Source organism: Oryctolagus cuniculus, chromosome 7, assembly GCF_051225735.1.
Source record: "Oryctolagus cuniculus isolate XC-2025 breed Fujian yellow rabbit chromosome 7, ASM5122573v1, whole genome shotgun sequence".
In the NCBI taxonomy this organism is placed as follows: domain Eukaryota; kingdom Metazoa; phylum Chordata; class Mammalia; order Lagomorpha; family Leporidae; genus Oryctolagus; species Oryctolagus cuniculus.
The window spans coordinates 9,388,011-9,403,369 of record NC_142873.1 but is presented as its reverse complement, the minus strand read 5'-3'; the positions used below and the strand labels follow the sequence as shown (position 1 = coordinate 9,403,369).

The window sequence follows — 15,359 nt, the reverse complement described above, 5'->3', positions numbered from 1 at the left end:
GATGAAAATTTCCACAAGTAACCATTTCATTCATTTTCATGATTTTAACCTAAGCTGCAAACAACATATACATAAATATTTAAACACAATCTGATGAAGAATCATAGCCATCTATGACTACAATTTCATTTCCTTCTCATTACTCAGCTTCCTTTATTTTAAAACTGGTGGCTATGTGTAGAAGGTTAACGCACTTAAAATTTTTTTTTAAAAAAAGGTATTACTCTTCCCTATGCTCATGCAGAAGCTTTGAGAAATTAAAATCTTACTTGGGGCAAAAACATCCCCAACAACAAGTTACTTTCAGAGATTACAAAGGCTGTGGCTCTAATAAATACACGGATAAATGGCAATAAACTACGCTGTTAAGGAGGAGCAGTTACTTTTCCAACAACCCCAACCAAATTGACCTTTATGTTTAAGAATAAATCACCTGCAGTCAATTACTTTCTTTGGTAGAAGCCAACTTCTTTCTGTTCACTTTTTTTGTGTGGCCACGTTATTTTTTTATTTAAAGGAAAATACCAAATTCCAGCTATATCCCAGCCTCTGAGACCCAGAAAATTACTTGGATATTTTGAAAGCATCTACAGTTCCGCTACAGCTCTTACTATTTCCAGGGACACAAGGGATGCGCCTGGAGTGAGGAGTGATGGTACTCAAGAAAATACAATAAATGGGACTCAAGGAAACAAAACCTGTGTTTTGTCTGGGGCGAAGCTAAGAAAATACCAGAAGTTCAGTTGCTGTGATTCATCAAGAGAAGACTAGACAGAAGACAAGAGTTTTATTTCCTTTCTCGTTCTGCTGTCAACATGAGCTAGTAGGAATGGTGTAATAAATAGGCATCCAGGAAAGTATAGTAACAACTGTATTTACTCTCAGAATAACCAAGTGCAATTTAGGTGATTTGCAAACTTTAGTCCTGCCATTGATACAAATCAAAGGTTGGCAAACTGATTCCATAAAGGGTCAAACAGTAAATATTCTGGATTTTGTAATCCACATACAGTGTCTGTCACAAGAATTTTTTTCTGAAAATGTAATAATCCTTAGTTCACAGACTATACAAAACAGATCATGGGGAGATTTTTACCCTGAGAACATAGTTTCCTGATTCCTGGTACGGACACCTTGAAGACTGTTCGTGGTCAATCATACTACAGGCTGAGCACCCCTCATCTGAAATGCTTGGGATCAGGTGCGTTTTAGATTTGGGGTTTATTTGGATTTTGGAGTATTTGCACATCCATAAGGACATATGTTGGGCATGAGACTCAAACCTATCATGAAATTCACTTATATTTCATGTACAACTGTTACACACGTAGTCTGAAACTAATTTTCTATAACAAAAGAACTCTGAGCATGAAACAGTCTCAGGTTACAGAACTGTCCACTTGTGTCTTGTCCATGCTCAAAAACTTTTGGATTTGGAACATTCCGATTATTTGGAATAGGGAAGCTCAGTCTATATTGAGAACAGAGTCATCATGAGGCCACGTGAAGGAGAGATTAAAGTCTGAGGATATCACTAGTATTCAAACCCCATGAATGGTCATTTCATACTTCAAAATGTACTACTAATATCACTATACAAGTAATATCAATCTCACAGAAAACTACTTTAAAATGGAAAGCACTTTTAAGTAGTTTGTATTATACATCATTTATAAAAATGATTTCTAATCTTGCATACAAAGGAAAAGTGTTGCATTATTTCAACTCCAAGTTCTTTTCCAACTAAGAATGTATGGCTTAAAACACTGAGTTTTTAAACAGTACCCTTGGGAAACTGGTGGGTTAAAGTACACACGAGCAACTGCACACTGCGAGGATCATTTTCAGTACCCATATACTACAAATCCTTAATCTCTAAGGAAATCAGCCTGAGCTTAAGCAAAAGATGAATTTAATAGAGGAAGTTGCAACTACTTATAAAGAAAAATGACAGTTTCCTCTTTTTGCCTCATCTACAAGTTTAGAAAAGGAAATTTAAAACTAAGTTCAACCACATTTAATGTGGGTCCACTTAAAGCCAAGATCTTGGCATTCTATGTCCTATACCAAGACAAATGCTGAAAAAATTTTAATCCAGATCAACACACATGGCAAAAGACACTAATTTTTATTGAAAATATCTCAATATAGGTTCTAAATTAAGGAGAAAAATCTTAATTATTAAATCATTATCTTTTTCTTGACAATGTGAATTTAACAAATGCTAATAAAATGACCCTATATGTAAGGAAATTAAAAGACTCCATTGGCCGGCGCCGCGGCTCACTAGGCTAATCCTCTGCCTTGCGGCGCCGGCACACTGGGTTCTAGTCCCAGTCGGGGCGCCGGATTCTGTCCCGGTTGCCCCTCTTCCAGGCCAGCTCTCTATGTGGCCCGGGAGTGCAGTGGAGGATGGCCCAAGTGCTTGGGCCCTGCACCCCATGGGAGACCAGGATAAGTACCTGGCTCCTGCCTTTGGATCAGCGCGGTGCGCCGGCCGCAGCGTTCTGGCTGCGGCGGCCATTGGAGGGTGAACCAACGGCAAAGGAAGACCTTTCTCTCTGTCTCTCTCTCACTGTCCACTCTGCCTGTCAAAAAAAAAAAAAAAAAAAAAAAAGACTCCATTGAGAGACTACTGGAACTCATAAGAGAGTTTTGTAAAGTTGTAGGATATAAATATCAACACACAAACATCAATAGCCTGTGTATACACAAACAATGCCATTGCTGAGAAAGAGGAGGCAAGATCAGTCCCATTCACAGTAACTACAAAAGGAAAAAAGAATTCAAATACCTTGGAATCAGTTTAACCAAGGATATAAAAGATCTCTACAATGAAAATTACAAAAATTTTTTTTTTTTTTTTGACAGGCAGAGTGGACAGTGAGAGAGAGAGAGAGAGAGAGAAAGGTCTTCCTTTTGCCGCTGGTTCACCCTCCAATGGCCGCCATGGCTGGCGCGCTGCAGCCAGCGAACCGCGCTAATCAGATGGCAGGAGCCAGGTACTTCTCCTGGTCTCCCATGGGGTGCAGGGCCCAAGCACTTGGGCCATCCTCCACTGCACTCCCTGGCCACAGCAGAGAGCTGGCCTGGAAGAGGGGCAACCGGGACAGAATCCGGCGCCCCGACTGGGACTAGAACCTGGTGTGCCGGTGCCGCAGGTGGAGGATTAGCCTATTGAGCCGCGGCGCCGGCCGAAAATTACAAAATATTAAAGAAAGAAATAGAAGATCACACACACACAGAGAAAAATCTTTCGTTTGTGGATTGGAAGAATTAATATCACCAAATTGTCCATACAACCAAAATCAATTTACAGATTCAATGCCATCCAAATCAAAATACAAAGGACATTCTTTTCAGATTTAGAAAAAAATGATGCTAAAGTTCACATGGAAACACAAGAGATCCCAAATACCTAAAGCAAAGACAGAGGTATCACAATACAGATTTCAAGACACAGTATCGGGGCCGGCACCGTGGCTCAATAGGCTAATCCTCCGCCTTGTGGCGCCGGCACACCAGGTTCTAGTCCCGGTCAGGGCACCAGATTCTGTCCCGGTTGCCCCTCTTCCAGGCCAGCTCTCTACTGTGGCCAGGGAGTGCAGTGGAGGATGGCCCAAGTGCTTGGGCCCTGCACCCGCATGGGAGACCAGGAGAAGCACCTCACTCCCGGCTTCGGATCAGCGCGGTGCGCCGGCTGCAGCGGCCATTGGAGGGTGAACCAACGGTAAAGGAAGACCTTTCTCTCTGTCACTCTCTCTCACTGTCACTCTGCCTGTCAAAAATAGAAAATAAATAAATAAAAGACACAGTATGGGGGCTGGCCCGGTGGCTCAGTAGGTTAATCCTCCGCCTGCGGCGCCATCATCCTATATGGGTGCTGCTTCTAGTCCCAGCTGCTTCTCTTTTGATCCAGCTCTCTGCTATGGCCCAGGAGGGCAGTGGAGGATGGCCCAAGTGCTTGGGCCTAGGCACCCGCATGGGTATCCCAGAAGAAGTTCCTGGCTCCTGGCTTCGGATCAGCTCAGCTCCAGTCGTTGCAGCCATCTGGTGAGTAAACCAGCAGGTGGAAGACCTTTTTCTCTGTCCCTCCCTCTCACTGTCTGTAATTCTACCTCTCAAATAAATAAATAAATAAGATCTGAAAAAAGAAAAAAAAGAACATACTACAGGGCAGTTATAATCAAAACAGCTTGTTACTCACACAAAAATAGACATGTAGACCACTGGAACAGAACAGAAGCCCTAGAAATTAATCCACACAGCTACAACCAACCAATCTTTGACAAACAAGCTAAAATCAATCCCTGGAGAAAGGACAGTCTCTTCAACAAACGGTGCTGGGAAAATTGCATCTATGCGTGCAGAAGTATGAAACAAGACCCTAACTCTTACACCTTATATAAAAATCAACTCAGAATGGATCAAGGATCTAAATCTACAACCTGATACCACCAGGTCACTAGAGGACAACATTGGGGAAACCCTGCAAGACACTGGCATAGGAAAAGACCCAGACACACAGGCAATAAAAGCAAAAAGAGACAAATGGGTTTACATCAAGTTAAGAAGCTTTTGCAGTGCCAAGGTAACACTCAACAAAGTGAAAAGGCAACCGACAGAATGGGAGAAAATATTTGCAAACTATGTAACTAATAAAGGATTAATATCCAGTATATATAAAGAGCTCAAGAAACTCAACAACAACAAAACAAATAATTCATTTAAGAAACGGCAAAGGACATGAACAGGCATTTTTTAAAGGATGAAATTCAAATGGCCAACAGATAAATGAAAAGATGCTCAGGATCACTAGTCATCAGGGAAATGCAAATAAAAAACTCAATGAGGTTTCACCACACCCCAGATGGAATGGCTAACATCCAAAAATCAAAAAACAGCAAATGCTGGTGAGGTTGTGGGGTAAGAGGTACTCTAATACACTGTTGGTAGAAATGTAAACTAGTACAACCATAGGGAAGACAGAATAGAGATTCCCCAGAAATCTGCAAATGGATGCCCTCCTCATCCTACTCCTGACTGAGAACTTACCCAAATGGAATGAAATCAGCACATGAAAGAGCTATCTGTACCCCCAGAAAACTGCAGCTGAATTCACAATAGCTAAGACATGGAAGCAACTCAGATGTCCATCAACTGGTGACTGGACAAAGAAAATGTGGTATAATACACATACACTATGGAATTCTACTCAGCCGTAAATAAATGAAATCAAATGAAATCCTCGCTTTTCCAACAAAACAGATGCAACTGGAAACTATCACACTTATTGAAACAAATCAGTCCCAGAAAGACAAGACCAATATCATATGTTTTCTCTGGCATATGGCAGTTAATACAGAATATAAAAAGATGCATAGGGACCAGCCAGACCTCTTGTTTATGATTGCTGTTTTTAGCCCTTGTATGCACTCCTGTGGAACTGTGTGATATCTTCCTACCTTTCACTTGTTGAATATCATGTTAGTGGCAAACTGAGCCCGTGATTACAGAGATTGAAAACACGTCTTTGAAAAAATTAAAGAAAAAAAGGAAGAAAGGAGGGGGACTGAGAGAGGGAGTGGGGGGAAGGGAATTTTGGTTATCATCTCAGAACTGTACCTATGAAATATGTGAAATCTATTCTCTTTATATTAATCAAAACTAAGTTCATTTGTTACCATACTCTTGTATAAATTTAAATAAGATAATTACAGACAGAACAAAAAGCAAGGGTAGTAAGATCAGGACAGTACCTACAAGCTGAGATAATGAATGAAGTAACATTCTAAAGCCAGTGCCCAAACGTGTACTCTTGCATTCTACTGATAAGCAGAACTCTCAAAAACAACCTGTAGGAATTAAAAGATAAACGAACCTAATTCACTCATTTTAGTATTTTCATTTGTTTTGTTTGCTGAATCTGCAAGAGAGAACAAGGAAAGGATTAGAATGGTACAGGAAATGCATCATATGGTTCTTGACCACAGCTTCAGCATCAAAACCTTAACAGATTTTATCATTACAGCATTTAAAAGGAGTCAACCATCTACTGGAAAAAAAAAAAAACGTAATTCTTAAAGAGAAGGCTGAGAAGCAGCAGAAACGTAACATAAAGATAAGTTTCCTTTTTAGTTCTCATGATAAAGCATCCAATAAACACAGAAAACTAAGTAGAAGTAGATTTATTTGAGTGATCTTAATACTTTTCTTTCAGAGTCATGAACCCATTATATATTGTAAATATATTTTGTAAAGTTTTAGTCAAAAAGAAATGTAACAGGCAGGGAAAGTCTGCAGCTCTTAGCCACAAAGCCTCAGTCTTGTTACCAACAAATAACCACATCAACATATAAGAAATAAACATTGAAAAAGAACAAAGGAAGTCTTTTTTATACTGGTATGAATCTCCTGACATATGCTAAATAAAAATAGAATCAAGAAGGTGCAGAAAAGAGTACTCAACAGACCTACATCTGTGTTTAAAAAGGGAGAAAAAAGATTATTTATAAGTGAATTTCCTTAAATCTCCATTTTGAGTTTTGAATACGTGTAGTCCTCTACATTTGTAGAAAAGTTTTAACAGTCAAAGCGATCTCTTACCAGATCGTGGGCTTCTTAGAGGGGGTCTACAGAGGCTGATTACAGGATCTTCACTCAACACTAATACAGGAAGAGAACACATTTAAAAGTAAGTAAAATGTGAAACACACTAGATTGATTATGCAATCATTCCCATATTTATGTATCAAAAGCCTATGCAGCTTTCTAGAAAACCAGAGACAGGCTTCTTCGCTAAGAGACAGCCTCTTGCAAACTAGTGACAACAGTAAACCAGAGACAAGCTTCCTGCCATATGAAATTTATGATCAGGGAGGGTACTGGGGCACAGTGGGCTAAGCTGCTACTTGGGACATCTGCATATTGTATCAGAATGCCTGGTTCAAGTCCTGTCTACTCCATGCTTCCAATCCAGTCTCCTGTTAATGTGCCAGGGAGGCAGTGGATGATGGCCCACGTACTCGATTGGGTTCCTGTTACCCATGTGTGAGACCTAGATGGAATTTTTGGCTCCTGACTTCAGCCTGACACAGCCTTGGCTATTCTGGGCATTTGGAGAGTGAACCTGGGGATGAAAGAGATCTCCTTCTGTCTTTATCACTCTGCCTTTCAAATAAATAACTCTTTTTTAAAAATCATGGTCTTGATGGAGAAATTCAGCTTTTCCTCAGCAGACCAGATTTGCACCAAAGGAAAAGAACACTAAATAAAATGTTTAGAAACTGTTAGATGAGACTAGTATTTAGCCTGGCAGCTCTACCTGTTCCCTGTAATAGGGTTTGATACCCAGCTCTGGTTCCTGACTTCAGGTTCCTACTAGTGTAGACCCTGGGAAACAACAGTGATGGTTCGAGTTCCCACCACCCATGCAGCAGACCTGGGTTACAGGCTCCTGGCTCCCAGCTTCAGCCTCGGCCCAGTGTGGGGAGCAACTCGGACTAGACTAAGTTACTGGAATTTAGACTTATTCTATGCATCTGCTCTCCCACAATATGGCGCTGAGAAGGGAGTAAACAACTTCTATGCAGCTGCCTCTCGCCAACTTGAGTGATGACCTGCAGGAGCTGATCCTGCTCCTGATTGGAGGAGAGCAGCGTACTCGGCGTGTGGGTAGCAGAGTTGGGATTGGTGGAAGAGGACTATAAAGGAGGAGAGAGACAACATGCACCAGGAACATCTAAGGGGAACATCCGGATAACACCTGAGCAGCCCCCGAGAGAGCCGGCCGGCGGTGTGCCGCTCCCCCGCGGAAGTGGGGAAAGTGGCAGGGGGAGCCGCCCTTCCATGGAGGTGGAAGGATCGGCAGCCAATCTGGGAAGAACCAGCAGCAAACCCGGGAAGGGCCGAGCAGACAAAAGAACAGCGCAGGGTCCTGTATCGTTCCTCCACGAATGGGGGAGCAACAGCCCAGCCCCAGTGGTTGTGCACATTTAGGGAGTGAATCACTGGATTGGAGGTATTCTCCCATTCTCTCTTTGCCTCATCGTGTGTGTGTGTGTGTGTGTGTGTGTATAGAAAGAGAGAGAGACAGAGAGAGAGAGAGGGAGGGAGGGAGGGAGAGTGGAGAGTGGGAGGGAGGGAGAGGGAGACACACACACACACATAAAAATCTGGAGAATGAATGAATGTTATGCAGCTATAGAATCAAGCCTTCTTGACAAAACAATAGGTATTCAAAAATATTTATGATCATGTGGCTGGAAATCACAACTGGTAGGACAAAAATGCCTATTTAATGGTAGGAAGAGTAAATGACATTTGTCCTAATAATTTTTAGATTATAAAATTACTTTCATGATTCCCAGAAGGAGTGAATCTGGCTATAGATGTGCAATAGTATATGTATGTATATATATATAGACTGAATTGATTAAGCAACCTGGGATTTCAAACTATATCCATACTCTAAACTAGTATGAATATAATCAATCAATATTTCAGGTTTTCTAAAAACAGGTTAACAAATGACACAGTTTTTACCAGGCTGAAATATGATCCTTTGGCCCAGGTCTTACATTCTGAAGATATCTTTGCATAAATTCCTCCCAGATAACACTAGTGGCCCATGTACACTTCTAGTGCTATTTCAGAACCAGCTAAGGGCCGATGTTGTGGCACAGTGGGTTAAGCCGGGGCTTACAATGCTGCCATCCTGGCTCGAGTCCTGGCTGCTCTGCTTGCCATCAAGCTCCCTGCTAATGTACCCGGCAAAGCAGCTGAAGGTGGCTCAAGTACTTGAGTCCCTGCCACCCATGCAGAACACATGGATGGAGTCCCTGGCTCCTGGCTTCGGCCTGGCCCAGTCCTGGCTGTTGCAACTATTCGGAGAGTGAATCAGTGTATGGAAGATCTCTCTGTCTCTCCCCCTCCTTCACTCTGCCTTTCAAATTAAATAAATCTTAAAAAAAAAAAAAAAAAAAAAAAAAAGGAAAAAGAAAGCCAAAGTTAAATTTAAAGTATACAATTTTACAAGGAAAAAGGGCCTATCTTTAAACTTCTAATTAACACAGATCTCCACCAAGAAGTTACTCCCATTTAAATTATTTCTTAACACTTTACAAGCATTTATTTAATAATTCCCTAAATTGTTTTTCCTTTTATTGAAATGCATGAAGTGGGAATATGCCAAATATTAGCTGTAGTTAGATTTTAAAAAGTATCTTTTCAGAGGAAGAGACAATGAGTCTCACAAATCTCCCAAATATGGACATCTCTCTCTTTTAAAAAAAAGATTTATGTATTTATTTATATGAAAGGCAGAGTTAGAGAAAAGAAAACGCAGAGTGATCTTCCATCTGCTGGTTCACTCCCCAAATGGTCATGGCTGGACCAGGCTGAATCCAGGAGCCAGGAGCTTCTTCTGGGTCTCCCATGTGAGTACAGGGGCCTAAGCCTTTGGGCCAACTTCTACAGCGTTTCCAGGCACATTAGCAGGGAGCTGGATCAGAAGTGGAATGCCCACACGGATGCTGGCACCTACTGTACCACAGTGCCAGCCCCAGATGGGGATATCTTTATTGCTGATTATACTGACTGCACTATGCTACTGACACGGGGTGGAGGATGGGCAGGGGGGTCCATTCAATCCATTATCTATACTGGGAAAGGTTGTGTCTTTTCAATTTCCATTTATATGATAAGATTTCTTGAGAAATGGAAATATATGTTAAGCAAAATTTGATGAACCTCACATCTCTTGTAAAGTTCTATGATAAAAACAAATCCCTTATGATCTATGTTTTCCAGTGTACAAAGTGATTTCGCCTGTGCAACTCATGTCTCCAGCGGCCCCATGAGTTACCCAGGGTAAATAATACAAAGTCCATGGCTCAAGGCAGGAGTCCTCTGCTCTCTCCCCGTTATGCAAGCCGTGTGCCTCATTAGCAGCCCTGAAATACAGGCCTAATACACATTCCAAAGACTGTTCGAGATTTTTGATTATATACAAGTTGATCATCCCTAACCTGAAAATCTGAAATGCTCCCAAATCCGAAATTTTTTGAGCATTTACGTGATGCCACAAACTGGAAATTCCACAGCTAACTGCATATGACAGGTCATGATGAAAATAGTGTATAAAATTACCTCAGGCTATGTACAAAAAGTGTATATACAAAACATAAATGAATTTCATGATTAAACTTTGGGCTCCATCCCTAAGGAATCTCATTATATATACAGGCAAATATTTCAAAATCTGAACAAAGTATCTCAAGCACTTCTGGTCCCAACCATTTCAGATAAAAGCTACTCAGCCTCTAACAGTATTACCATGGTCTAGGCTGGCGCTCAACAGTCTTCATTACACCAGCACTTAACTCTGTAATTCCTTAAAATTTATTTTGGATTGAAAAATTAATATATTTTTGTTTTTTCAAGTGTAAGGGACACAGAACTGAATCTACTGTAAATAAGTTCAAAATTACGGCTTTTTCAAATGGTTTGCAAAATCTGATTATAGCTTTCCATATAACATTTTTCTAAGATGGTTTATAATCTTTTTGGGGGGAATATTTATTTTATTTATTTGAAAGAGTTATAGAGAAAAATAGAGACAAAGAGAGAGGTGCAGGGGCTCAAGCACTTGGGTCATCTTCTGCTGCTTTCCTAGGTGCATTAGCAGGGAGCTAGATCAGAAGTGGAGCAGCCAGGACTTGAACCATAGCCCATATGGGATGCTGGCACTGCAGGTCAGGGCTTGTAACCCATTGTGCCACAGTGCTGGCCCCAGTTTATAATCTTAAAACCACTAACATGGTCTATTAAAGGAATTAAGCAGGGGCCAGTACCATGGCACAGCAGGTTAAGCCACTGGCTGCAACACCTACATCCCATATCAGAGTGCTGGTTACAGATTTGGCCGTTCTGCTTCTGATCCAGCTTCCTTTTTTTTAAAGATTTATTTTATTTATTTGAAAGACAGAGTTACAGAGAAAGGTAGAGACAGAGAGAAGGGTCTTCTATCCGCTGGTTCACTCCCCAGATGGCCGCAACGGCCACAGCTGCGTCGATCCGGAGCCAGGAGCTTCTTCCGGGTTTTCCATGCGGGTGCAAGGACCCAAGGACTTGGGCCATCTTCTGCTGCTTTCCCAGGCCATAGCAGAGAGCTCTGGTCCAGCTTCCTTTAAATGCAGCGGAGAAGATAGCCGATGACAGCCCAAACGCTTAGGCCCCTTGACACCCACATGAGAGACCTGGATGAAATTCTTGACTCCTGGCGTCACTCTGGCCCAGTCCTGGCTGCTGTGGTCACTTGGAGAATGAACCACTGGATAGAAGGGCTCCCTCTCTCTGAAGCTGTGTCTTTCAAATAAATAAATCTTTCAATAAGTTAATTGAGCAAATAACTGTTCATTTGAAACTGAAATTGATTCCAAATCAAGAATAGAATAGTTCAAATTATACAGTATAATCTTATTAGATACAAATAAGCCAGGATCTGAGTAATAAAAACCAAGAATGTTCAGTTTCAATAGAGCTGTAATCACTTATTATTGTGTGACCTTCCTTATATCAATAAACAAGCAGATTGCAAAGAAATGGAACTGAAAGACAAAGAATAACTAATTGAACTTAATCTTAAAAAAAAAAAAAGATTTTATTTATTTCTTTGACAGGTAGAGTTACAGACATGGAGAGAGAGACAGAGAGAAAGGTCTTCCTTTCCCTAAATGGCCGCAATGGCTGGAGCTGTGCCAATACGAAGTCAGGAGCCAGGTGCCTCTTCCCGGTCTCCTATGCGGGTGCAGGGGCTCAAGCACCTGGGCCATCTTCCACTGCTATCCCAGGCCACAGCAAAGAGCTGGACAGGAAGAGAAGCAGCCAAGACTAGAACCAGCGCCCATATGGGGATGCTGGCACCACAGGTGGAGGAGTGCGCCATGGCGCATGCCCCTAATCTGATTTTAATCTTTTCCCCAGCTTTTCAAAATACTTTCAATACTTAAAAAACCATTTATATATATAAAATAATCATCTATGTATCTATTTGAGAGAGAAAGCCAGAGCCCTAGCTGCTGGGTCACTCACCAAATGACCCCAACAGATGAGGCTGGGCCAGGCTGAAGCTGGGAGTCAGGCAGGACCCAATTCAGGTCTCTCACGTGATTGGCAGGACCCAACTACTCGAGCCTTGAGCTGGTACCTCACAGGGTCAGCATTACCAGGGAGTTAGAGTTGGGAGCAGGGTCAGAATTCGAGCCCAGTTACTCCAGTAAGGGATGTGGGCATCCCAAGTGGCACCTTAACCACTAGGTCGAGCATCCTCTCTCCCCAAATTTTAATTTATTTTTTATTTTTTTAACAGGCAGAGTGGACAGTGAGAGAGAGAGAGTGACAGAGACAAAGGTCTTCCTTTGCCGTTGGTTCACCCTCCAATGGCTGCCGCGGCTGGCACGCTGCGGCCGGCGCACCACGCTGATCCGATGGCAGGAGCCAGGTGCTTCTCCTGGTCTCCCATGGGGTGCAGGGCCCAAGCACTTGGCCCATCCTCCACTGCACTCCCTGGCCACAGCAGAGAGCTGGCCTGGAAGAGGGGCAACCGGGATAGAATCCGGCGCCCCGACCGGGACTAGAACCCGGTGTGCCGGTGCCGCAAGGCGGAGGATTAGCCTAGTGAGCCGCGGCGCCAGCCACCAAATTTTAATTTTAATGTCTGTTAAAAGTATTTCTTTGTCTTTGTTTTTAAAGATTTATTTTATTTATTTGAAAGGCGGAGTTATAGAGAAAGAGGGACAGACAGAGAGATCTTCCATCAGCTAGTTCACTCTCCAAATGGCCGGGTCTGGGACAGGGCAAAACCAGGAGTCTAGAACACTATCCAGGTCTCCCATGTAGGTGGCAGGGGCCCAAGCACTTGGGCCATCTTTTGCTGCTTTCCTGGACACACTAGCAAGGAGCTGGATCAGATGTGGAGCAGCCGTTACAGATGGTGGCTTAACCTGCTGTGCTACGATGCCAGCACCCAAAGTGTTATTTATTTGAAAGGCAGGCTGACAGAGAGGGACAGACAGAAAGAAGTTTTGGCATATGCTGGTTCACTCCCCAATGCCTGTAATAACCGGGGCTGGGTCAGGCCAAAGCCAAGAGGAACCTGGAACTCCATGTGGGGTTGCAGAGACCCAAGTAATTAAACCATCATCTGCTGTCTCTCAGGATGTACCAACAGGAAGCTGGATCAGATGTGCAGGAGTCAGGACTTGAACCAGCACTCTGACAATGGCATGTGGGCATCCCAAGCAGTGGCTTGACCTGCTATACCACTACGGCCATCTGTAATGTGCATTTTAAAAATCTGGAGGGGCCAGTGCTGTAGTGTAGCAGGTAAAACCTCCACCTATAGTGCCGGCATCCTATATGGGCACCAGTTTGCGTCCTGGCTGCTCTACTTCCAGTCCAGCTCTCTGCTGTGGCCTGGGAAAGCGGCAGAAGACGGCCCAAGTGCTTGTACCCTTGCCACTGCAGCCATCTGGGGAGTGAACCATCAGATGGAAGACTTCTCTCTCTCTGCCTCTCTGTAACTCTGCCTTTCAAATAAGTAAATGAGCTGGTGTTTAGCCTAGAGTTAAAACGGCCACATTCCACATCAAAGTACCTGGATTTAAACCCCAGCTCTAGCGGCCGACTCCAGCTTCCTGCCTCCCATGTGGGAGATGTGCACTGTGTTCCTGCTCCCAGATTCAGCCCTTGGCCCAGCCCTGGCCAAGCCAGGCATTTAGGAAATAAGTCAGTAGGTGACAGCTTGCTCTCCCTCCAGAAAAAAACAAAAGGGTGTGTGTGTGTGTGTGCAGTATTGCAGCATAGTGGGTTAAGCCCTGTGTGTGATCCCAGCATCCCATATGGGTGTCCAATTCAAGTCCCGGCTGCTCCACTTCCAATCCAGCTCCCTGGTAGCGTGCCTGGGAAAGCCGTGGAAGATGGCCTGAATACTTGGGTCCCTGTCACTCCTGTGGGAGACCCAGATGTATCTCCTGGCTCCTCGGGTCCAGCTCTGGCCATTGCAGCCATCTGGGGAGTGAACCAGAGGATGGAAAATTTCTGTCTCCCCCCACTTCTGTAACTTTGCTTCTAAAAGAAAGAAATCATTAAAAAAGGAGAAAATGATGCTCCCTTGCTTCTAAGAAAAAGTTGGCAGATAAACAGAAAAACAAAAAGTTACGCTTACCTGGAATCTCTTGTGTTCTCCTGACAGTTTTCTTTGAGTCTGTTTGACTTAAAACAGTTTGGGAAGATGGTTCATCTTCTAAAGAACAGACAGAACCAGAGTTAACATTCAGAATATGTGACATTGGAGAGAATGACACAGGTTATGCATATTTAACAGCAATATGCAAATATAACAAAAATATAAATAATCAATTTCTTTAGAAACACACACTTAGGTTTACTTAGGAATTAGAATTCTTGTATGGGACAGGGTATAAATAATTCATACAAATATAAAAATAAACTAGTCGCTATTGTTGCTGTACAACAGAAAATACTTTAGAAAATTAAACGGGAGGGAAGAATGGTTATCTTAGAATTGTACCTATGAAATACATGAAATTGTTCTCTTTACAACCATTTTTTAAAAGAAAAGATGGACTATAGTGTCAAAAATGATGAAGAGAGCAGCTGGAAGAGTGAAATGTTGAGAAGATATACTAAAATAGAGATCGATTCTTTATATGTTTTAGAAAAGTGCTCACTGCATCAGGCTGGGGGGGGGGGGAGTCAACACGAGGTAACAGGTGCTTAGCCGGCCTACCAGGTGCCCAGCAGGGGAGGAGAAACAAAATTAACACAAGTCCCTAAGTTACTATTTAGTCAATGTGTTAGGGCCCTCGCCTTCAACAAGTCTCTAATCTTCGGAGAGAGAGAGGCTAACAGAGGTGGCAGACGGTCTTGGGTGTCTATACCCGAGACCAAGAAGTCTTCAAAGGCGTCAGCCGACTGTTGACAGATACGCGACGACCCGGCAGCCGGCCCGCTGACCTGGGCTGACCTAGGCTGACCCTCGGCCTCTGTCTGCATCACAGGGCCCGTGCGCACCTCACAGATGCCTCAGCTTCCCCTGCCCGCGCCTTGGCGGCCGGGCGTGGGCGCGAGGGCCGGGCTTCGCGGGGCTGACCACACTCATGTGCCCCACGCTCACGGGCCACGAGGACACCGTGGGGACTGACCCACACTGACTGTGCCCCACGCGGACACCGAGGGGACTGACCACACTCCTGTGCCCCACGCTCGCGGACACCGTGGGTTCTGACCACACTCCTGTGCCCCACGCTCGCGGGCACCGTGGGGACTGACCACAC

At 43.4% G+C, this 15,359-nt stretch overlaps 1 protein-coding gene across 6 annotated transcripts in view; it reads right to left on the bottom strand.

Moving 5' to 3' along the window:
• The window catches only part of TOR1AIP1 (torsin 1A interacting protein 1), a 39,486-nt gene that overhangs the window by 20,392 nt on the left and 3,735 nt on the right, over positions 1 to 15,359 (bottom strand). For 4 of the 6 annotated variants that reach the window (XM_017345538.4, XM_051858262.3, XM_051858264.3 and 1 more), the window contains exons 2-4: positions 14,228 to 14,305; positions 6,607 to 6,666; positions 5,882 to 5,926 (exon numbers count right to left, since the gene is read on the bottom strand). In XM_017345538.4, the coding sequence (XP_017201027.3) occupies positions 5,882 to 5,926; positions 6,607 to 6,666; positions 14,228 to 14,305 (183 nt within the window). The remainder of the gene's footprint in view (positions 1 to 5,881; positions 5,927 to 6,606; positions 6,667 to 14,227; positions 14,306 to 15,359) is intronic. The other 2 variants (XM_051858263.3, XM_051858266.3) reach the window with 1 other exon arrangement.